Below are 22,767 nucleotides of genomic sequence, written 5' to 3'. Positions count from 1 at the left end.
TAATGGTGTTGATGTATTGTTGCTTCTTTTAAAATGTCTTAAGGCAGTGTTTCCAAACCTTTTTTTACTTACCGGTAAGACCTCTTTGCTTTATCCAGGACAAGCCAGGCCCCTCCAACCCCAGCCCCTGCCCGCACACCAGGAGAGTGAAGTGATTTATTTCTAAAAGTTACACCTTATACAGGCATTTTCATTTTCACTGGTCACGCTAGTTTGCAATCTTCTTCACTTTTCATTTTATCCCATTATTACACCATTTATTCACCAAGCCAGCAACAGTTTAACTTCAGCTTGTGCAGAAGCCACCAATCCTACAGTATATATACGTTTTATATAAATGAACTGTCTTAAATGTGATTATCAGATGGATTTAAGTTCTCTCACTCACTAATCAAAGAGACATTTGAATTACAAAAGTAATGAAATTGAAGGCCAACTTACATTTTGAACGATGCAGAGAATTTGATGCATAAAGATGTGTGGGAAACCAAGTTTTCAAAATAATCCACTAATGTATTCGTTGCTGAGAGTCGACAACCTGATCCTCTACTGTTGTGTAAACATGTGTATTCTGTCAACTGAGAAAAAGTTCAGCCCCAGTGACCCCATTATCCTGCCAAAATCAGAGTGAGGGGATATATTTTAATGCATGCCTTAAGTAACGTATACTGTATGTCTGTAGTTCCTCCTCTGTAACTCCTAATTTAGAATTTTTATAGGTTGTAAATCCATGTTATGGAAACATCACCATTTTTCAGAAGTCAAGAATTGGAATCGTTACCTGCATAAACACACACACCTGCATGTGTGAAGGTGCCTGAGGTCACCTTTAGCTTCCTTGTTTTTCACCAGCCCCTCGCAGATAAAAATCAGACAACTGCAGCATCGGGGGGAGTAAAGCAAAGTAGGAGTAAACACCATCGCTGTTGCCACAGGCAGTTTAAAGAATAGATGACAGTCCATGTCTCTGGAAAAGAAATAATTAATTTGAAGGAGTCAACTTTGAAGGTGAAAACCTGTCAAAAAAGGAGAGTTAGTAAATGTCAGAAACTTGGCAGTCTGCCACTGGAACAAAGCAGCACATCCAGTCCAGAGGATCAGTCCGTCTGACAGCGGAGGACAGGTCTGTGTGAAGCAGATGATGGGGAACAGCTCAGCTTTGAGGGTGCTATTTTCACTCTGCCAAGTCCACGTGAGTGTTTTGACACAGAAATGCTAAGGTGATTGTGTGTGTGAGTGTGCTTTTGTCAGTGGTAAATGTCCTTTGGCAGTCAGAAACCTGTAGATTTTTACTGTTCAGCTCAATTGAGTTTTTTTTTTTTTAATATGTTAATTAATTTTCATGTTTTATCCACTAGATGTTTAGATTTATTTATATTTTATTTTGAATGATCAGGAACATTGAACATTTACATCTTTCTACACCTGAATAGTATTGCACACCCATTACATCATCATTATTAGTATTTGTGTAAAAAAAACAAAACAAAAAAAACAATGCTCAAATGTTCATATTGAACAAATGTCATAGGATAATGTTTACTCCTCAGTGTTTGTTCACTCTGGCTGTGATGTGGACCCAACCACAGTGCTTCAACAATAGAAACAACTGCTCTGATAAAGGAAACACAATAAACACGAATCCTGAGGTAAATGTATAGGTTTTGTAATCTTAAAATGATTTTATTAAATTACAGACAAATGTTTGACTAAACATCCTGACTCTCTGACCTGAACCTTCAGCAGGTGTCCACCATTCACTTCCCACATGTGTCTGGTGGTTTGAAACGCATGAAGAGGGAGTGGGTTATTCCACCAATTAACTTTCCAGAAAATGACCGGGGTCCATACCCCAAATATATGGTGACGGTAAATACAGGATTAATGAATGGATTTAATAGTTTTTAATGCATTTTCATTTGCGTTACAGCTGTCTTGACTAAAATAACTTTATTGTTGCACTTAAAGGGATAGTAGCATTTTTTAAAAGTGGGGTTGTATGATCTACAAATAGCCCCTAAGTACTTTAATTGCAGTAGAAGACTCTCTGCACTCCTCCCGTTAGCAACGCCAGCCCATAGCCCTGCCCAGAGATTTACAACATACATTGTTGTAAATGGACCCAAAGAAACGGCCTATTTTCGTGGCCTAAAAGAGGTTTTACCTGAAAAAAAAATACACAGTTCCATTGTTCACTATAATACAATTTTTTCCAGCCCCCCAAAGTGCAGGAAAACCGCAGTTTTTATTTGGACCTAACCAACTCACGTATCCCTCCGCCCAGGGTTAGCGCCCGCCGATCAGCAGTTGGTTAGGTCCAAATAAAAACTGTGTTTTTCCTGCACTTTGAGGGGCTGGAAAAAATTGTATTATAGTGAACAATGGAATTGTGTATTTTTTTTCAGGTAAAACCTCTTTTAGGCCGCGAAAATAGGCCATTTCTTTGGGTCTGTTCACAACACTGTATGTTGTAAATCTCTGGGCAGGACTATGGGCTGGTGTTGCTAACGGGAGGAGTGCAGAGAGTCTTCTACTGCAATTAAAGTACTTAGGGGCTATTTGTAGATCATACAACCCCACTTTAAAAAAAATGCTACTATCCCTTTAAGATTAAGTCCAGCAATGCGCAAAGGGTGGCCATAACCTACAGGATCTCTGGACCAGGGGCTGATGAGCCCCCCGAGAATGTGTTCACTGTGGATCGGAGGTCTGGGGTGCTGTATGTGACACAGCCACTGGACAGGGAGAAGACAGCCAATTACACCGTGAGCTAACAGTATAACCTCAATCTCAATTACAGTATGTCTTAATCCTTATGCACAAGTTCTGTTATTAGAAACTGTGTGGTGTGTGTTCCAGCTGTTTGCCCATGCGATGAATGAGGGCAATAAGGTCGAGGATCCAATGGAGCTCATCATCAACGTCATTGACCAGAACGACAACGCTCCACAGTTCACTCAGACCTCTTTCTACGGCAGAGTCCCCGAAAGCTCTGAAGTTGGTGAGAAAAAAATAAAAATCTGGATCCTCTAAAGTTCACATGACCTCCAGCAATCTGAATCTAAAGTCCCTTTTGTTTTGTTGTTCTACAGGTGACCCTGTCATAATGGTTACAGCAGTGGATAAAGATGATGCACGCACAAACAATGCAATAATTAGATATCAGATAAAGACTCAGATTCCTCAAATGCCCAAAAACAGCATGTTTAGCATAAACCCAGTGAGTGGGATGATCAGTGTGGCAGCAGGCGGACTGGACAGAGAGGTAAAGTTATGATACAGTGTAAACACCACTCTCCCCCTCCCAAGAGTCTGTCACGTCTCATTTCCATTCCATTCCAATTCCCTGTGTCAGACTCACCCAGAGTACCAGCTGACGATTGAAGCTGCTGACATGGAGGGGGATGGGCTGACGACCTCCTGCACTGTTATCATTAGCATCACTGACAGCAACGACAATGCTCCGCAATTTTCTAGCACATCGGTGAGTTGAAAAAGCCCAAATACTTAAAATAAGCATAAATGAGTTTGATCTTTAGCTACATTTAACATGTTTGTCTTGCTCTCTCCCAGTTATCCACATCGGTCCCTGAGAATGAGATTGGAGTTGAGGTCATACGGCTAACCGTCATGGACAAGGATGAGTTAGGATCTCCAAATGCCAACACTAAATATTCGATAATCAAAGGCAACAGTGGGGGAGAGTTCAGCGTCACCACGGGCCCCAATAAAATGGAGGGAATCATCACCACAGCCAAGGTCAGTAGACGTCAGTCCACTTTACTTTGTCGTCTTTACCCATTGTCCAGAGTACATTAATATTTTCTTCTCCTGTTTCCCACAATCTCCAAGGAGCTGGATTTTGAGAGCAGTCCCATCTTCACTCTGCTGGTAGTGGTAACAAACGAGGTGCCGTTCTCAGAGCCGGTTCTCACCTCAACAGCCACAGTCACCGTGACAGTGGAAGACAAGAACGAGCCTCCTGTCTTCAGCCCAGCAAAGATACAAGAGACAATCCCAGAGGACTTCAAAGTTGGGGCAGCTGTTGTCCACATCAGAGCCAAGGACCCAGACACTGCAAGGAAACAGACTGTTAGGTAATGGAAAACGTCTTGTTACCTGTCAACGCACGTATGTAGGTGTTAACATGCATGTACATTGTTCTGTTTTAGTTCTAAATCTGGTTGTCTCCCTTGTTTTCAGATATAAACTATACAACGACTCTGCAAGGTGGCTGAGTATTGATGGAGACTCAGGATTAGTCAAAGTTAGATACAGTATGGACAGAGAATCACACTACGTCAAAGATAGCAAATACACGGTCCTAATTCTGGCTTATGACAACGGTTAGACTTTTGTTCTAACAATCCTCTCATAAATGAATCTAGTTCTTAATCCTGACTGAACAATAACCCAGAATCCCTATGTTTTCATTCTTCCAGATACTTTCCCAGCGACAGGGACAGGCACTCTGGTTGTGACGCTTTCGGATGTGAATGATCATCGTCCCGTGATCAAGCAGAGAAAAGCCAGCATATGCAACAAAGACCCTGTTCGTGTCCTTCTGGACATACTGGACAGAGACGGACCAGATTTTTCTGGACCATTTAATGTGGTGCTTCAAGGAGATCACGCGATGAACTGGACTGTTACCACCAACTCCACAAGTAAGACAGATTACTAACACAATACAAACCCACTGACAAGATGTAGAAGCTGTAATTTGACTGCTGTGGTGTCAATTCTCTCATCTTCTGCTGACCATTGTAGGTGATGTTGCAGTCCTGGCCCCAAAACGTGAGTTGTCACCTGGGAACTATCATGTGCTCATGTGCATCTATGATTCTGGCGCACTCTACCAAGACAGCACACTGGATGTGGAGGTGTGTGAATGTCACGGGGCCGTTTCCACCTGTGTCGTGTCACACCCATCCCCTCGTCTGCACGTATCCTCTATTGCCACATCAGTTCTAGGAGCAATTTTTGGTCTTCTGTGTATGTAGCAGGTCTTCTTTTTCTTCACACTATGTCCTGCGTTTGTTTTGATTCACTTTACTTACTCAGATTTGTCTTTCTTTTTTGAACACAGTGTTGCTTCTACTTCTGCTGCTGTTGTTGAGGAGGAGGACGAGGAGCTCAGAGAAGGCTGTCCCTCTTCTGGAAGACATACCCAGAGACAACATCTTTTACTACGATGAGGAGGGAGGAGGTGAAGAAGACAAGGTAGGAGCAAGAGGAAAGAGAAAAGAAAAGAGATTCATGACACCATTTGCTCTTCTTTTCTACCTTTTACTTACTGTTTTCAGGATGTTGTCTATGTAACTGTTACCACAGGATTTGTTTTGTCATATCTCGCAACATCTTTTTTCTGTCCCAAAGTGAAGTGTTAACAGCCTTAGACATGTTAATTAAATTATTTTGAGAAAAACAGGGTGGTTGTGCGCACATCCAATGCCTATTTTAGGCCAGGTGCCGGACAGTCAGGATACGTTTCGAAACGTTGCAAGCAAGTAGGCTATCCAATAAATGGGAGCTTTAATCCAGTGTGTGGATATTCCCTTTTTTCTTTGCAATTAAATTATTTTGACCTAGACTAGTTGTACCTAATAAAGTCTTTATTGTAGCCTTAAGTAAAAGAGGCCATATTGGTTAGGAACATAGTAAAGAGTTAGTAGAGGTTAAAATGACCTACATCATCAAGAGAGAAATAGGCAGGCTCAGGAAACAGTTTTAAAGGCCACAAAAGGTCAAAAAGCGCCATTAAAAAGAGTCATAAAAACTAAAGTAGACAATGTAGGTAGTGAAACAGGCTGAAAGCAACAGGGACAAATTGAGGCGGGCAGTGTAGTTATGTGACAAATGTTAGCTGGATCGATTAGGAGAGTGATGCATAGGAAGACAGGACAAACAGGACATGGTCGCCTCACAAACCTACAGTAATCACTGAGTCGCACAACAGTTTGCAGCTCCGCTCTCCGGCTTATGTCAGAAAATCTTCAGGGAGATATTGGTAACTGATTCATGTTTCTTCAGGAGTTTGACCTGAGCCAGCTTCACAGAGGGCTGGACACCCGGCCTGATGTCCTCTGCACTGATGTACTTCCTGTTGTCCAGAACGCCCCACGCTATCGCCTACAGCTCCAAGCCAATGAGGAGATTGGCGAATTTATTAAAGACGTGAGTGGAGGTTTTATAGTTTGTTTGCTAGGACAGTATGAATGTCAGAGTTTGAATCAGTGCAATGTTTATTGAATTGAGTTCTGTCTGTCCCTGTAGAACATCCACGCTGCAGACAATGACCCCACAGCTCCGCCTTATGACTCTCTCCTGGTGTTCGACTATGAAGGTGTTGGCTCTGATGCAGATTCACTCAGTTCCATCAACTCGTCAGAGCCAGACGAGGAGCACTGCTATCAGAGTCTGACTCAGTGGGGGCCTCGGTTCGGCAGGTTAGCTGACCTGTACACAGGTGGGGTAGAGGAGGACGACACAGAAACACTGCCAGGAAAAACAGAATGGGTCTGACAGGCTCATGTTTATTTAAAGCCCTCAGCCCTTGGCAGCACAGTGACCTTTCTCTGTCGCCCAGTGTGGCTTTTTTCCAGACTCGGCTGTGCTCTGAGACAGAAGATGCATATGGTCATTTCGTGCAACTCTTGGCTTCCCTGGTTTGTTTTATTTCACTAGGCCTATGTCATTGCAGGAATTTGTTTTGCCCCAAACTTCACTTCAAAATTAAAGTAAACCACATTTACTATGTGGGTAACAGCTTTACAAATGATTGCTACTGTATTTCTAACGGATTTTTCCGAAGTGATTCAAGTAAACATAAAAATGGTCAATATCTTGACAGGCTGAGTTAGAGCTCGTAGTTATGCAGCACCAACACCAAGACATGAACTTAAATACAAGCATAATAATGAAGTCCTGGGTTGTCAACAACTTAAATTATCTCTCAAAGAAAACATCCTCATGCATTACTGAGAATACTTTTATTCATCAACGCTCAGCTATTTGTTTTCATTTGTTACATGTTTTTATGTTTATCTTTCTCTGGGGGTAATATTATCTATAAGAGTGTCTCTTGCTCCTGTGTGTATGAGACACTGTTACTGCCTTGCACTGTGGTCACAGTGAAAGATAATTGTCATACTGTAACATTTTATCCTGCCTTTGTCCATCACAAATAAAATGTTGTTTTTATTTGTAAAATAACATATCAACAAGTATGGATTTTCCCCTGTCCTATATGAATATGAGTCTTGTATTAATCTGTGAATCACAAAATATACAGCTGTAAACTTTGTTGAGGTGATAAGCTCTTTCGTCACCTCCTCGGACTGCTTCCTCTGGGGTGAACTTTAACCATGAGTCACTGTCACCTAACTCAAGTGAACATTGACCCTCTGGATTTACTGTACGACACCGTAGAGTGACAGCAGCAGTTAGAGAAAAACTATCAGTCTAAATGTTTCTTATTTTAGTTAGATGACGTTTCCTGCTCACACGAGGGCATGTGAAGAAACAAGTAAAAGCCTTACAATATTTGGGAAAGGTAAGTGGTCACCAAAGCTGAAATTAAGTGTGAAACCTGATCTACTGGTGTGTTGAACTGATACATGCGTTGGGCGTTTTCAATTGTGTTTTCCTCCATTTTTTCAGATGACACAGAACATGTTTCAGGAGGGGCTGTACCATGTCTTTTTTAAGGATAGACCCTCGAGCCGCCCACAGACCCAGGATACCAATGTCCATGTGGAGCTGGACAACGCCAGGATCCATCGTTGGTTCGGGACTGTGGTCAACTCCAGACTCTTAGTTGCAGGGGTGAGATGCTACATTATACTCATATAGATTCATATCACGTTTTAAAACAGTCTCCCTGCTTCATGTCCTGCGTGTGTCTCCCCTCAGGTGGTGCAGGTTATCAGCGCTGTAGCTTGTATACTAAGCACAGTCACCCATGCATGTGTGAGTTACAACTGCTCAGTCTCTATGATGACGCCCGTGTGGTCAAGCCTCTTTGTGAGTCCACTCAGTGCAGATCTTGCAGACAGAAACAGAAACTTAACAGCTGTCATGGCTCATAACTGTTTGTGTTGTTCCAGTATGTGGCTGCTGGTTGTCTGGGACTGGAGGTTCGGAGGAAAGCTAATAAAATAAAGGTAAATGCTTTGTTTCATATTTTTTACATCACTCTCTGCTCTTAGTTATCGACTGCTTCACTTGATTCTGTCCCAATAACAAACAGATCATCACTCTCATGGGTCTGAACGCCTTTACTCTGCTGCTTGGGTTCTCTGCTGTCCTGGCCAACAGTCTCGTGTTTGCAGAACCTGCTGCACTCAAAACAAGCCAGCAGGTAATTATCAAAATACTTTGGATGCTTTTTATATTCATTTATAACTTAGAAATCCTGTTAAATCATTCTGTTTTGTCCCCCATCAGCGCGCTGGCTCGTATGTTGCGAGGGGAAGCTCCATAACGTTTTCAGTCCTGTGTTTTCTGGCGTCTATTTATATACTTCTCCTGTCGTGGAGGGGCCTGCGTCGCTACAGTCCTCCCCACCCTCAGACCTACAGCCGCCTCTCACAGGTAAATGCAGCAGGATTGTATACAGAGAGATTGATTCACCATTAACTTTGGGCTTACGGTCTTTCCCAGTTCTTGACTAGTCACTAAATCTGATTTTTGATTTTTATTGTTCTCCTCTCTTTTTGGGGCAGGAGCCAGATGAAACCAATGGACCTTTACTGGAACAAGTGGAATATAATCTGTAATCTATAATCCTTTCTCTCTTTTTTTTAAGATTTACTGTAAATGTATCAATCCCACTTGCTCACTGGGACGGGGATATTCACACTCCTGTATAGATTCACTCCAGCTTGAAGAGCTTTTGTAAATGTGTTACTGTTGTTGTTGTTGACCTGAGACAAATGTTTATGAATTTTTTGTGCACTTCTGGGTTAAGATGTGAGGAAATAATAACATGCCACTGTTCTGATGACTTATAGTATCACTTCTCCTTCTCAAAACTTGAAATGTGCAGTAAACTATGAAGAATTACTTAGACAAATTCAAAAGCTAAGAAAATAAACAGCATGTTAAATGGATAGAAGTGCATATTAAGTATCACAATGACTTAATAAACTGGAATTTGCTAATAAAGTTTACGGGCTTAACTCTAGTCGGCCTATTATTTGTGACAGCCCATAATAAACCTCTGTGTAGATTTGCTGATAAACAAAGGTATCTCATAATTTAACAGCTGTTACAGTTTCCTCCTCTTGTTCCCCAGTTTTTCTCATTTTCAAAGATGCTACTCTGTGGTCAACACTAGAGGGCAGCATTACCAGAGGTTTTTCATGTCGAGGTCCAGTTTGATACACAGACCTCTTTCTGGTGTTTATCATAAAAACAGAGGGCGAAATTGTTTCATTTAAGACCTTGTTGGTGCCTGAGGAGACAGTGTGGTCTGTTGAAGATGTAGATTCTGTAATTCACTCTAAGGAGTTCTTCATGTTTTGAACTGATCCAGAGCACACTGTTATTGAACCAAGACAGACTGTAAATACATCTTACACTACCGTTCGTATAAGACTGAACCTGATTCTATCTTATATCATAAAACCAGGTTAAAGCCCTTTAAAGAGAACTAACAACAAAAACCCACTATCATTCTGCTCCTCACAAAGATGGATTTCAAAGCGTACAGAGTCAACGTTGTCGTGTGAGTATTTAACTGATGGAGAATTTCATTGAATATATAAAGCAAGTAGGCTACTCACACACTACTATTGTAGAGCACACACACACACACACACACACACACACACACACACACACACACACACACACACACACACACACACACACACACACACATTCTAATCGACTTGTGTGAGTGAAAAAAATCACAGAGCAGCTAGTTTCTCACGGCATGTCTGGCTAACAGCTTCCAGCTGTTGCCTGGTTGAGAGAGCTGCTATGGGAACACACCGAGTACAAAGAGTAACATGGGATTCATTAGTAAATGGACACAGAAGGAGACTAAAACAAAGCAGGATGATGAGGTTTGGTGTCCTCAAAGAAACTGACAATTGATTCCTTTGGTAGAAACCACGTTTCTATGTGGTACAGCATCAAAACTACTGTTTTGAGTGTGTTCACCATCCGTGCTGCTTGTGTTTGAAGATGTGTACATGTAAAAGTTGTACACAATCCATTTGTTCAGATGTCTGCATCTCCTGCCAGTGCGCTTGAACGGTTCCATGTTGCATTTAGACAAAGAGGGATTGTTCTTTGTGATCCGAGTTAACAGCCAGACCATGTGACACAGTGGTTTGCAAATCAGAAACGGCTAAATGTGTGGAGAAAAAATGAAAGCCTAGATGTCTAATGTGCAGCTGTTTAGTCTTGTGGTCCGCTGTAGGGTGATGAGTAATATCTGTTATCCTTGGAGTGGATCTTCCCTTTGACTCTACAGGAAATCCTCTTTCTCTTGCTCTTCGAGGGCCAGAGTGTGAGAGGGAAGTGAGCGAGGCCTGGATGTGATGACAACAGAGTGAGTGTGTCCGGAGGAGAGGAAGCAGTGACTACATGTGGAGATTCCCTTTGATTAGTCTCACTGACACTCTGACCTTTCAGCTTAATAACCTGGAAGCCAGGGAACTAAATAACTTCATGTTTGCTTTTTGTTTTTTCACTATTAGAAGAGGGGGAAAAAAAACAGACAAAGGCATAGTCTTGAGAACATTCATCAATAATTTATTTTTCTTACTCTCAAGAACCACCACGGCTTCTCATCTTGAAAAGTCATCATCAATGTCCAACAACACAGTTTTGAAAAATGTAAAGTTACTATACAAATTTTTAATAGAAAAAAGAATAAATTAACTGTGGAATTCAGTTTTTTTTTCTTATCAATTCCACATTTTTTTCTACAACACTTTTAATGTTACAGTTGAACAGAACTGATAAAATCAAGTTACATGCTCTATTGTCTGGTAGGGGTAGTGATCTACTATTAAACTGTTTGTTAAAATAAGCTTCGTTTTGCACAACTGGTATTGAATCTATTGATAACAATGAAGAGATGTCTAGATCCTACGTGACAAAGCAGTAACTGGTCATTTGTAGCACCTGAAGGGTTGTTACGATGTCAGAACTAAAAAAAAAAAAAAAAAGAAGAACAAAACAAAAACAATACTGGTTCATATAAAATGGAACATTGTTAAAACAATGAATGTGAATGTTAAAAACCCCACAAAACCTTACAGTGCCCCTCCGTACATACAGGAAAAGACTGATAAAGAGTTAGTTCATTTCTCTTGGAGTATTATAAAAAACCTCAAACATCTCTATGAAGCACAGAAAATATGGTGTGTTTGGAACTACAGAAGGAGGGGAGGTCACACTTTAAATCACATTGGGCTCAGGGGTCAGAGATTACCACAGGGGCAAAAACAGGACTGTCTGGGAGTGGTGGGGCAACACTACGGAGCAAGACCTGCTAATGTTAGCATATAGAAATGGCACGCTGGATGTCTTAGAGGAGTTTTCATTCATCACTGGAGCTTCATGGCATGCGTGGGATTGCGCAGACTTTGAGTGAGAAAACGATGGGTCAAACTTGAATACACTAAAGATGATAACTGTGTGGTGAATGCTGGTTCGAAGCTTGGGTAAAGACTTGTCAGATTTGACCAGGCATGGATGGGTAAATCTTGGGGCGGGGGCCAGCCATACACGAGGTGCATGGGAGTGGGCTAAACCCTTCTTATGAAAACAGTCTAGAAAGTGACAGATTACAACAACTGACGTCAGTGCATAAAGGAAACACTACCGTGAGGGACAGGGTAGCATACGTACCATTCTGCCCATGCGTTACAGCATGATACACAGTTTATCCAGACATAATGGTGCAATGAGCCTGAAAAACACAAAACACGTCCACTTCTCTCTGACACTGAGATGTACAATCTGTCATAATCTTAATAAAATCAACATCTGATTGGTTCAGATTTTGTGCAACAGTGAAACAATGGTAAGCGTCATTCTTCAACATAAACATTTTACAAGGTCATGATGAGGGAACTGATTCAGAGACAGCAACAACATGCAAAGTTCTACTTCCTTTGTACAAAACCAGATGTGCTTTTCTAACCCTGTTCTGAATATTTGATTGTTGACTGGGATGTGTGATAGAATAATTCTCACTCTCATCTCAGAGGGAGTTGATTTTTTTTCAGTTCTGGTTATGGCTTTCTCTTCTGCCCTGACAGTGGGGTAATAACTATTAATTCATTAATGATATACTGTAAAAAAAACAAAAAAAAACACAATTATGTCTCAAAAATGTCTCATCTATGATTCCAGCTTTTCTAGTTACTTCTTATGCACTTTGATCCAACTCCTCAGTACAATATTGAGGGTGGAAAATGAGAACATACCAATTGTGTCTCCAGCCCTCAGACACTGTTGATGTTGTGCTTTGAGACCAGTGAGTAAGAACAACTAGTTCCTTAACAACTCCACCAGACGCCAAAATATAGATGAGCACGAGAAGTGTCTTCTAGCTACTCTGCTTTGTTGCTGTTTTTATAGAACAACTATAGACAGTGGAGATTTGAAGGGGTTTGTAGCTTGAGGGAGGTTACCGTTCCAGTGCTGAATACAGTGCAAATGTAAAGCACCGACATGTTTGGCACAAATATGTTATTATTCACGTGTGCCGGTAAATGCAAGTGTTGTAACTGTCAGCGTGAGTTCTGGCCAGTGTGAAATTGGGACTATCTGTGTCTAGTCAGGATCTCTCCTGTGCTGCTGAAGCAATGGACAGAAAGATGAGAGAACACAGTCCTACAAAGAGACTGACCGATGCACAGCATGGTGTGAATGTAAAACCAAGACCAAAGGCGAAGAACAGACACTCGGGATAAAAAAAAAGAAAAAAGAAGATGAGTCACCGTAGAGATTTACCACTGAATAGGCTCAGTATCAAACCACAAGTGATGCCAACAGGTGTCAACAGTGTCCAGTCTTACCTTCAGGGCTGAAGATGAAAAATGTGAAAAGCCTAAATGAAAAGTTGCAGTAACTGTGACTGTGTGTAGCCAATGCTTAAAAATAACATCACCCTTCAACCCAGTCTTCCATGCTCTGGCTCAAGTACTGTTCATAATCCACCATGCGGCCAAACAAACTGTTATGGACGTAGAAATCTTATAAAGACCAAAGACGTTAAATAAAAATGAATGATGAAGTCACTGAAGAAAGCATAGATTAATGCCAAACCCAATAACCGCAACTCCACATCCTCCCTGTGATGCACTAATGATCCTTTACTCCGAGCGTCACAAGGCAGAGAACATGGCAAACTGCCTGCTTCTATTCACTCTGAAGATTCAAACCAGTTCATGTACTTGTACAATGTTTGTTATTGCTATAGTCCTCATCAATATCCCAGACAGAGTCCCAGAAACCATCCCGATATTGTCACTGTGAATTCACACTTAGACGGTTGACTGACAGTCACTTTTCTGTAGGAGGGGGGTGGGATGGGGTGGGGGCGGGGGGACCCAACTCATTGGACCCTGGTGTTGATCAGTCAATCCAGTTGTCTTTGGTTGTGTGGGTTAGAACTGAGAGGAGTTGAATTTGTCATCTATATGGTTGTAAATCCAGCTTCTTCTTCTTTTCTTTTTTTTTTTTGGAAAAGTTTGTGTCATGTTCTCTTTTATAAATATGCAGGGAGAAATAAACAAGACTGACAAACGACATCGATGGGCATAATGAAATCCAACACAGTTCGTTTGGGCCTGGAAATGGGTTTCAAACTGGTGGCTCAAATCCAGCAGGTATCCTCTGATTGGGTGGCAGTGCACTGGAGTTCGTAAGGTTGAGTGGGGAGGGGGTGACCAAAGATGAGATATGAAATCAATCCTGGAAGTGGCCAGTGTGAGTTTTGTGTTTGATATTTTTTTCCTGTGCTCTCTCTCTCTCCATCGCTCCTTCCCCCCGAAGTGCCCGTTGCTTGTGTGCTGCGAAGGGGTGAGTAAAGAAAAGGGCTCTGTGATGCTGTAGGGCTACAGTTCAACAGCTGAGGTGATACCGCTCAGTCTGTCCTGTGAAACCAGCCCTTATCAGAGCCTAGTGAGCGTGTCCCTGTCTGACTGAGCTGTGATAAAGGGGGGCATAATAAAGAGGTGGTGAGATGGAAGAGGGGCAGGATGCAGGGAGGAGGAGGAGGAGGAGGAGGAGGAGGAGGAAGGCTCATGTCCAGTCCACCAGTCTGGTGGGGGCAGGGTTTTTGTAGGGCTTTAAGGATGAGGTTGTTGGTTGTCGATGGGTAGCAGTGAGGGACAGTTGAGAGGCAGTAGGAGAGGGCAACGGTACTTCTCTGGCCCCCTAAAGGAAGGTCTCAGACCAGGGTTCCAGGTTTGGCCTTGTCGTGTCCGTACCACTGCACATCTGCCAGCTCTGAACACAGGGGGCTGCTGAGAAAACAGCTGTCACTGAAAGACCTGCAGAGGAACAGAGACCACATTGACTTTCCACAACAGTAGCCTCCATTTTCAAGAGGTGAAGCAATCAAACATTCAAAACATATGATTTCTAGTGTTCATCTGCTTCTAAGTTTTCTGTTACACAACGTTCTCTGTTACAACACACACAGCGCATGGTTAAGTATTTCTATTAGTGAACCCTGTGGTGAATGAGCCACATTGTCAGAGCAGGGAGCAGAGCACATGCAGAGATCAGATACAGATACAGCCAGGGAAGGAGTACCTGACACACATACCTCCACCGTCAAAGAGCAAGAAGCTGTGAACCCTCCTCATTGTCAGCCCCCCCACAGTTATTGATATAGGTCATGATATGACTTTCAGGGGTGTGTATGGTCACATGTCTCTGAACATCTGACTGTGTGGTATTTCGATCACTTTTTATTGCTATTGCTATATTTTTCTTTCAAGATTATTATTAGTTTTTTTTTTTGTTGTTGTTGCAATTTCTGCTTATGCTGCTGCTGTGTTTTCCCAACACTACACTGTAGCTTTAGACCAGTGGGAGGCTGAGACCACAGACAGTACCTCTATGCATCAGAGCTGGGCTGAGGGGGAGACTGACAGACGTCCTCAGTAGGAGAGCTGTCTGCTGTGCCTCTAAACCAGGAGAGAGGACACACACACAAGTAAAGGAGGGTTAGTATAGACAGAGAGAGAGACGGGAAAGAAATGACAATATTAGGTAATAGAAAAAAACGCTTCATAAGGTAGAGACACCCAGAGGTTGGAAGGTAAAGAGTGAAGAAACAACGATGCAGTGAGTGAAACCATGACACAAACAGCCAAACTGGACGACAAGGCAGGAGAAGTTGTTAAGAGAAAAGATGTTAACCCCGTAAACCACAGTGAAAAACGACATCCGCTTACACAGATACAAGAGACAGTGAAAGCTTGTGAGGACGATCAAGTCAGGTTTGGACAAAGAAGGTGAGAAAGAAGCTCAGAGGGCAAGATATAGTTCATCCTAAGTATTAAGATAAAAGTCATATCTTTAAACATCTTGTCACCCTGTTTGAGCCGCTTCATGTGTGCGCTGGTGTGTCTCTTACCCGCTCTGCCAGTTGAGGATGTGCTGTGGGCTACAAGGGGGTGTGGGTGTGGCTGCGTGTTCACTGGAGGGCGTCATACTCCTCTGGCTGTGAGGGGATGCAGCTACGGGAAAAACGGACAGTTAGTGACGCTGATACGACACATGCAGCGTGAGACAGACAAAGGACACGCGTTTACATATAGACGGGGACAACAGACGCACAAGAGAGGCTATAGTGAGGTGAGTGACAGAGGAATTTCAGCGGTGTCACAAATGGTGTTGGGGGAGGTGTCCTCTATGTCACCACAGTTCAACTCAGAGGTCACAAACAGACACAGCCTCGTTGGCGCAGTAGGCAGCGCGTCAGTCTCATAATCTGAAGGTCGTGAGTTCGAGCCTCACACGGGGCAGTGTGTTTTTGTTTTTACACTTCATCTGGCCTCATAAAACAGCTGTGCTGTGTTGTTTTGCCATAGATCAACACAGCTAACACAACTCACTCCCATGTGACTCATGCACAATTTATAGATTGTACTCCAACTGTGCCATATGTATTTTCAAAGACCTCATTTTGTTTATCTTTGATGTGTAAATGTAGTTTGTGATTTGTTCTGGTGACAGAAAACTGTATGAAAAGCTGAGGTCAAACCACAGGCAGAGAATCTGCAGTTTGATGTGACCAAAGTTCACGAGGCTCTCATCAAGCAGAAGATGTGGACTTTTGGACTCAGCTTGTCTCTTGGTATTTCAAAATGGTACTACATTTAATTACTCAGCTAGTTGAAGTCATCAGCACAAATCTGTCAGTGCACAGATAAACCTTGTTGACACAGTAGGCAGCTTGTCAGTTTTGTAATTTGATGGCTGTGAGTTCAAGCCTCACACGGAGCAGTAGGTGTTATTCTTCCTACCCCCTGTATATTTGCTCTTAATCTCATAATGTGAAGGCTTTAAATTTGAGCCTCACATATGGCAATATTTACTAAAATGGAGATTTATTGTTGGAGCCTCTAAATAAACTAAATAAAGGGAAATGTTTATCTAAAACACACTAAGTGTAAATAAATAAATAAAGGTGACCCACCTGGTGAGCCCTTGACGAGTGTCCCTACTCTACTCCCTCGTCCGTGTCCCAGAGTGCCTTGCTGTGACCCTGTCTCGGAGGAAGTGGACCCCGAATGTGAGTGACTCCTCTCCTTCAGGCTCCCTGAGGACCTCTGGTACCAACATCGCAGTTCTTCAGACACTGCTGCCCTCCCCCCTCCTCCTCCTCCTCCTCCTCCACCACCCTCTCGCCCCAATGACGGAGTCCGTACGATCTGAGAGCGTGATGGAGTGAGTCGGCCGCTCCCCTCTCCTCCCTCCTCTCCCCCCCAGGCCTCCTTGTACAGTCCCCCGGCCGTGTAGGAGCTGGAGGTCTTGAACTGGGCCTTCACGCTGTAGTGGCCCTCTTGATCGCTCTCCAGGCTGCGCACCACCACGGGGTTGGGGCTGCCCTCCACGTACAGCGGGTACTCCTTGATACGATACTGGGAAGAGGGCTGGCTCTGGCTGTGGAGGTAAACGCCATGGTGTCCCCCTCCCATCCCTCCTCCGCCTGTGCTGCCCCCAGAGCCGTTCTTAGCTGCCAGGTTTGGCATGGAGCCGGAGTTAGAGGAACCCAGGTGTCCAGCAGACCTGGATGGAGAACATAAGCCGACAATGTAAATCTCACAGAACGTTTTATTTCTTGAAATATGTATTGTACAAAGGAAAGAACGACAGCTTCTTGCCCTGCATCTCCCCAACCCTTTACCTGTGCCTTTGCCTCTGCCTCTGCCTGGCTTTGGAGGGGGAGTCCTCTCCTAGAGTAGAATAGTTGGGGTTGCTGCCTGGGGGTCCGCCAGGGTAGTAATGCTCTGAGCTGCTTTGGCTGGTGCAGGATGAACAGTCGTCCAGTGGGTCCGAGCCATTGGAGCTGCGTCCTGGGCCCAGGAAGAAGTCAGGGCTGCCCAGGGTTCCCAGGGTGTGCGGGTGTGCGTCGGGGTCAGATGCGAGCAGTTTGCCCTGGGACTCAAGGCTGGAGCTGCGGTTCCTAAAGTGCTGAGCAAGACTGTGCAGACGTGTGGGACTGATGTCCACTGACCTGTCAGTTGGAAAAACACAAACAATGAGCTGAGCTACTCTGATTTAGAAAATGAAAACGAAGCAAGACAGTTTTGACTTGTCAGCTCTACCTACTTTTACAGTTATGTAATCTTTTGTTACTGGAGTGATGTAACTCTTGAATAACCATTGGGGGTATAAAGACTGACCTAGTGGAATGAACATAGTGGGGGGTCCTGGACCTCAGGTCCGGGGTCGACGGCATGCTGGACTGAGAGTTCCAGTGAGGGAGGCTCCTGATGGGGCTGCTCTGCAGAGAGTTGCTCCCCCCTGCCTCAGCACTGCCAGAGCTTGGGAAACGCCTGTGACTACGGAGAGGTGCAAGGAAAATGCGCATCACTGATGAAAAAATTCATGACATGTATACTCTGTAGTCTGTACTCCACGATGATTAAACTATACCCTAAATTGATCTGTGGTTATTTAAACAGCTGACTAAAATATCTATGGGCAGCCTTACACATAAATATAACATAAATATACCTCTAGTCTATTGTATAGGGGCAGTTGAGATAAACTCCCTCATACCTGGAGTGAGAGGAGCGTTTCTTGACTTTTTCATACGGCTCATCCAGTGATGATTCGCTCCACATCTTGGGTTTGATGGGCGATTTATCGTAGTCAGAGCGTGTGTAGTGCAGGTGTCGCAGGCCGTCCAGGGACTGCGGTGGAGGGGGCCGACTGTGAGATGGCGGCCGGGGAGGGAGGCCCTTGTGAGGTGATGCTACTGGTGAGAAGGTGGGAGTACCTGTGACTTGAGGGTCATCTGAAACACAGAAACAATTCAAATGATTCAGATAGAATTACTTTTAATTACGTCACAATATGAGATACAAGTACGCAAGTACAATAAGAAAAAGTCACATTTATCATTACCATCATCCAAGACCAGTGCGTCAGACAGTGAGCTGTCTTCAGAGCCAATATTGGCCTCTATAGGACAGGGAAACAGAGGCAAGGTGTTAGAGCCGTACAACTGCAAAATCAAAAAGCTTAAAAACATCATATTGACAAATCTTTTGTATAAAAAAAACAACAATGCTGGGTTGTGTCAGCCTTACAGCTAACAGACATAGCTATGAAATATGAAAAAAATCTGATTTCCCTGCATTGAATAGGTGAATATTGGTACCTTCTATGATAAGCGATGCTCTCTGCGTAGGCTTCTTGCCAGAGCGGACCCGGTACTCATTGATAGAGTTCTCAATTTCCTGTAGCTTCTTCAGTGCGTTCAGATAAGAAGTCTTCCTCTGTTTCTTGAGCTTCTTACTGCTCACATGAGGATCGCTGGCAAGACGCCTGGCTGCCTCCGTAATCTGGGACTGAATGGCAAACTCCCGCTCCAGCCGCTCCAGCTCCTCTTCCTGGGATGAGCACACACACGCACACACACACACAAACATGAGAACAAACTCTTGGGTAACCCAAGAGAGCACAAAGATACTGGATTCTGCTCACAGTTTTTAGCAACAGAAATCGAAAACACACTCCAAAAACAACATAGCTTAGTTTGCAGACACATATTCAGACTGTAACTCTCCCATGCAACGTATTTGGTTCGACACACACGGGGCCTTGCCAGAGAAAACACACTGAGGAAATCATTTATCTGTGCTGCAGCCCCACATTTTCTCACCACTGGATATTCTCTATTGAGGCCCTCTGTCCCCCAATAACAACACCTCTCCATCAATCCATCCTCTCGTCCTCTACACTCCTCCTGAGATTTGTGCAGCCGAGACTGTAAGGTGAACCAAGTAAAACACACACTGTCATGCTGCAAATGTATTGCATACTGGATGTGTGTTTACTGCACAGTGTCTGTCTACATAGTACTACAATGTGTGTATAATAAAGAACAGTATAATCCTGTGAATGTGATAATAGATAAGAAAATAGACTCATGGTACACACTGTGTACAGCCTTCATGTGATGTGTGCTCTCACATGACAGAACACACCCACTTGCCTCCAGAGAGCGAGAACAATGATGTATTCACTCGAGTCGACATCTTGCTGGACTACCTCAGTCCTGAGGAATCCCTCTCACACAACAGTGCCTTCACACTCCTGCCAGGGCGGCTTCTTGTTCTGTGTGTGCACACGGGTTTAAGGTGTTCGGGGATAAATTAAGAAACATCTTTTCTGCTCGCAAAGCACTTCTGCGATATTATGTCCCTGGATTCTTTTCAAAGCATACAACCTCAACGACACACACCCACACACGCATGCCTGCACACACGCAGACGTGCACACAATCCTACTATCACCACTTCCTATGGCGAGAACGCTGCCAGACTATTTTTAGAAGTTTTGCTGCTCTGGAAAATCTACCCGTGGCACAAAAAGACAGCGAGAAAAAGATGCAGCTCCGCTACTTTTACCAGGTCCAAGACGTCTCAGACTATAGCTTTTTACTGCGCTTTTCATTGCTTGCCTTAATCAGCAGGGAATAGGGATCAGATAACTTATCATTAATCATCAATGTTAAAATTTTTTAATGAAATTGTTGAACAACACTTCTGCACTGAACTGAGCTTTAAGCACCAGTTGTACTCTATAATGCCCAAACTCAGTTAATAGCAGGTAAAGGGAGACGACCACTCTTTGCTAATCAGCACTGCTTTCAACATATTCCAATTACTGCAGCTCAGTGCGAGGTGCAGGTACATGTTGCACTATGGTATTTGATTCAAACATGTACACCTCTAGATGACCTCCTGTTTTCATTTTAGCTTGTTCTGGGAGATTGTGGAGTGTGATAAAGTGTTACTGAGGAGAACTGAAAGTTCAATCTTCACCTCTCCCTTAGGAAGAATTTTCTGCTCGTCCAGTTTGAAGGCGGTACCAATCTTTCGTCTCACTGTGGGCGGCTCCTCTCCCGGATCCAGAGGATATTCCTTAGGAAGCTTTCCTGTCAGCTCCTGGAAAATATGAGAAGGGGGGGCAGGGAAATAAAGTTAGAAAAGAAGAGCAAGAAAACGTCTTTTAAATAATTTTTTTCACCAAATCTGTCCGTGTTTTCTCGTACCGCCTCTCTGATGCAGATGCTCTTCAGTTCCTCTAGTCTCTGTCTTAGTGTTTCCTCCAGAGCTTCCTGCCTGGCCCTCAGTGCTGCCAGCATGTCCTTCTTAGCCGTCTGGGAACTGTCCGATTCTTGAGAACCTGCAAGGTGCAGACAGCACATGATAAGAGGACATGAGTCTGGAGCATATACTGTATGTGTGTGTGAGTGTGTTATGTGTGTGTTTGGAGTTGGGGGAACTTCTTTTGAGGAGGATTGTGGAGGGGAGGGAGAAATTGTGCATGCACCTGCTTGCCTCGCAGGATGTTTACAGGAAGTGAATGGAACATTTCGATAAGGAAGCTGAGTTTGAGTCGTGTGTTTGTGCGAATGAATCAAGGAAGGGGCAGTTTAGGGCAAAGCCTGTGACGCACAATTTCCAAGGCCCTGAGACGGTGCCAGTCTTGTTTATAACATGCCTTGTTGAAAACTACACAAACACACACACAATCTGTTTCTTTCTATTGCTCTCTCGGTGACCCAATGTGGTTCACTGTGCGGTCAAATAATACCAAACTAACCACTGCTGAAGAAGTTATGGAAGCAAGAAAGAAATATTTAATGGCTCTTTAGTGTTCCAAAACGACTCAAAACCTCTTTGTTGCTGTTGTCTGCATCTATTTAAGTGATGTTGAACAGTTACATTTCTGCAACAACTCAATTCTGGCCATGAAGAGTTTCACAATCATCGCTCAAAGTCAGACTTGTTGACTGTGGCAGTCAAACACCATGCATACATACAATAATAATTTACTTAAAGGAGGTCTGAAATATGTTAATGAAGTAAGTAGAAGAGCCAGAAAAGTCTGTGATTGTTGCCTTTTGTTGCGGCATAGATGTGACATGCCTGCTCGTGTCACATGTTTGTGTTGCTGGGAAAAGATGGCCTCCAGTCAACAAACATTAGATCACGAAATAAACACTGCAGAGACAAGTGACAAGACTCAGACAGATAAGCCAGAGACGCTGTATGATATGGAGTGGGGGTGGAACTAGAGAAGAACAGAGGAGGGAAAGGGGAGATTAAGAGACTATGAATGGGTATTTGAAGAGATAAAGGGAAGGGATCGGGGAGGAAAGAGGAGATACATGTATCTACACTGAGAAGAGAGGTTAAGGAAGAAACACATCTGATTAGATGAAAATGAAAAGAGCACGCAGGACATAATTACTGAGATAGAATAGTGCTCTTTATTCTGGCCCACAGTAATTGATTCAATAAGGTGTGCTATACTCTAAATAGCTGACCCCATGGCCATGACCACACCCGCATACTTGCCTCCTCTGATGCTGGTTTGGTTGAGTGCATCTCATTTCATGAGTGAATAACGCAGCAGAAGGTGCATGCACCACACTTTGCATGGCTGTTTGTGTTTAAAAGGGCATTTTCCTCTCTACTCTAATTTTAGTTTGTGCACAAATCTCTCTGTCACACTCGGTGCTTGTCCAGATAGGCATTGTTTTAAAGGCCGAAACAAAGTTGTACTCTGTGTTGCTGACCTTTTCATTCCCGCACTCCCTAAATTTAGAGAGGGCAGGGGCCTCTGGAGGATGAATCTGTGTGACATGGAGGGTGGGATTGGTGCTCTATACATACAAAGAGGTGCTGGGTGTGGTGTGTGTCCAGTATGTGTGTGAGAACATGCAGCAGAGAATCAGTGGCCTCTTTCCAGAGGCAGCTGTTTCTGTCGCTCCAGTTGTCAGCGAGGCTCCACTCACCACCACACAAGTACACTCACATATCAGTCATTCTCTCTCCCTGTTTGTTAGTCTCTTACTTTGTCAAACAAACATAAAAACACATTTACTGACCTGAGGAAAGCAGACTGCCACTGCTGCCACTGATAATCTTGCCCTTGCTGCCCATGTTGGCCAGTTTGGACGTCTTCAGAGTTCCTGTTTCTGTAAGGTCTATAGCGATCTCACTCAAACTCCGTGCCGCATGGATCTTGGACTGG

At 43.6% G+C, this 22,767-nt stretch overlaps 3 protein-coding genes and 1 non-coding gene across 26 annotated transcripts in view; 3 read left to right on the top strand and 1 right to left on the bottom strand.

Annotated features, from left to right (window-relative positions):
• Positions 1 to 798: 798 nt before the first annotated feature.
• Positions 799 to 6,590, top strand: LOC146985938 (B-cadherin). Its single transcript, XM_085780453.1, has 15 exons — positions 799 to 1,192; positions 1,551 to 1,649; positions 1,732 to 1,869; positions 2,610 to 2,765; positions 2,860 to 3,001; positions 3,093 to 3,265; positions 3,356 to 3,484; positions 3,574 to 3,759; positions 3,853 to 4,097; positions 4,204 to 4,346; positions 4,443 to 4,667; positions 4,771 to 4,995; positions 5,090 to 5,223; positions 6,034 to 6,177; positions 6,277 to 6,590. The coding sequence occupies exons 1-15, from the start codon at positions 1,139 to 1,141 to the stop codon at positions 6,523 to 6,525; spliced, it is 2,442 nt and encodes an 813-aa protein (XP_085636579.1). The 5' UTR covers positions 799 to 1,138; the 3' UTR covers positions 6,526 to 6,590.
• Positions 6,591 to 7,412: 822 nt separating this feature from the next.
• tmem253 (transmembrane protein 253) lies at positions 7,413 to 9,165 on the top strand. Its single transcript, XM_085780597.1, has 7 exons — positions 7,413 to 7,555; positions 7,663 to 7,827; positions 7,915 to 8,025; positions 8,109 to 8,165; positions 8,252 to 8,362; positions 8,449 to 8,595; positions 8,727 to 9,165. The coding sequence occupies exons 2-7, from the start codon at positions 7,663 to 7,665 to the stop codon at positions 8,778 to 8,780; spliced, it is 645 nt and encodes a 214-aa protein (XP_085636723.1). The 5' UTR covers positions 7,413 to 7,555; the 3' UTR covers positions 8,781 to 9,165.
• A 1,581-nt stretch (positions 9,166 to 10,746) lies between these two features.
• Positions 10,747 to 22,767, bottom strand: part of frmd4a (FERM domain containing 4A) — a 101,660-nt gene continuing 89,639 nt past the window's right edge. For 12 of the 23 annotated variants that reach the window (XM_085779415.1, XM_085779417.1, XM_085779416.1 and 9 more), the window contains exons 14-24: positions 22,622 to 22,763; positions 20,777 to 20,910; positions 20,547 to 20,669; positions 18,878 to 19,109; positions 18,622 to 18,678; positions 18,274 to 18,511; positions 17,895 to 18,053; positions 17,396 to 17,725; positions 16,685 to 17,277; positions 15,620 to 15,722; positions 10,747 to 14,525 (exon numbers count right to left, since the gene is read on the bottom strand). In XM_085779415.1, the coding sequence (XP_085635541.1) occupies positions 14,423 to 14,525; positions 15,620 to 15,722; positions 16,685 to 17,277; positions 17,396 to 17,725; positions 17,895 to 18,053; positions 18,274 to 18,511; positions 18,622 to 18,678; positions 18,878 to 19,109; positions 20,547 to 20,669; positions 20,777 to 20,910; positions 22,622 to 22,763 (2,214 nt within the window). In that variant the 3' untranslated portion in view covers positions 10,747 to 14,422. Of the gene's footprint in view, positions 14,526 to 15,095; positions 15,168 to 15,619; positions 15,723 to 16,684; positions 17,278 to 17,395; positions 17,726 to 17,894; positions 18,054 to 18,273; positions 18,512 to 18,621; positions 18,679 to 18,877; positions 19,110 to 20,546; positions 20,670 to 20,776; positions 20,911 to 22,621; positions 22,764 to 22,767 lie in introns of all 23 variants that reach the window. The other 11 variants (XM_085779418.1, XM_085779421.1, XM_085779408.1 and 8 more) reach the window with 3 other exon arrangements.
• On the top strand, positions 15,938 to 16,010 carry trnam-cau (transfer RNA methionine (anticodon CAU)). Its single transcript has one exon. It is a non-coding gene; the product is annotated as a tRNA-Met (tRNA).

The sequence above is a fragment of the Trachurus japonicus genome, chromosome 6 (assembly GCF_045865225.1).
Source record: "Trachurus japonicus isolate A0001 chromosome 6, Traja_1.0".
Classification (NCBI taxonomy): domain Eukaryota; kingdom Metazoa; phylum Chordata; class Actinopteri; order Carangiformes; family Carangidae; genus Trachurus; species Trachurus japonicus.
The sequence above is the reverse complement of the archived record's forward strand: the minus strand, read 5'-3'. Positions and strand labels throughout refer to the sequence as shown.

Excerpts from the sequence above, each read along its gene's own strand:
- tmem253 (XM_085780597.1), top strand. The coding sequence starts at position 7,663 with ATGACACAGAACATGTTTCAGGAGGGGCTGTACCATGTCTTTTTTAAG. Across the intron at positions 7,828-7,914 it reads CCAGACTCTTAGTTGCAGGG|GTGGTGCAGGTTATCAGCGC; the intron begins GTGAGATGCTAC and ends GTCTCCCCTCAG. Across the intron at positions 8,026-8,108 it reads CCGTGTGGTCAAGCCTCTTT|TATGTGGCTGCTGGTTGTCT; the intron begins GTGAGTCCACTC and ends GTGTTGTTCCAG.
- LOC146985938 (XM_085780453.1), top strand. The coding sequence starts at position 1,139 with ATGATGGGGAACAGCTCAGCTTTGAGGGTGCTATTTTCACTCTGCCAA. Across the intron at positions 1,193-1,550 it reads TTTCACTCTGCCAAGTCCAC|TGTTTGTTCACTCTGGCTGT; the intron begins GTGAGTGTTTTG and ends TTTACTCCTCAG. Across the intron at positions 2,766-2,859 it reads AGAAGACAGCCAATTACACC|CTGTTTGCCCATGCGATGAA; the intron begins GTGAGCTAACAG and ends TGTGTGTTCCAG.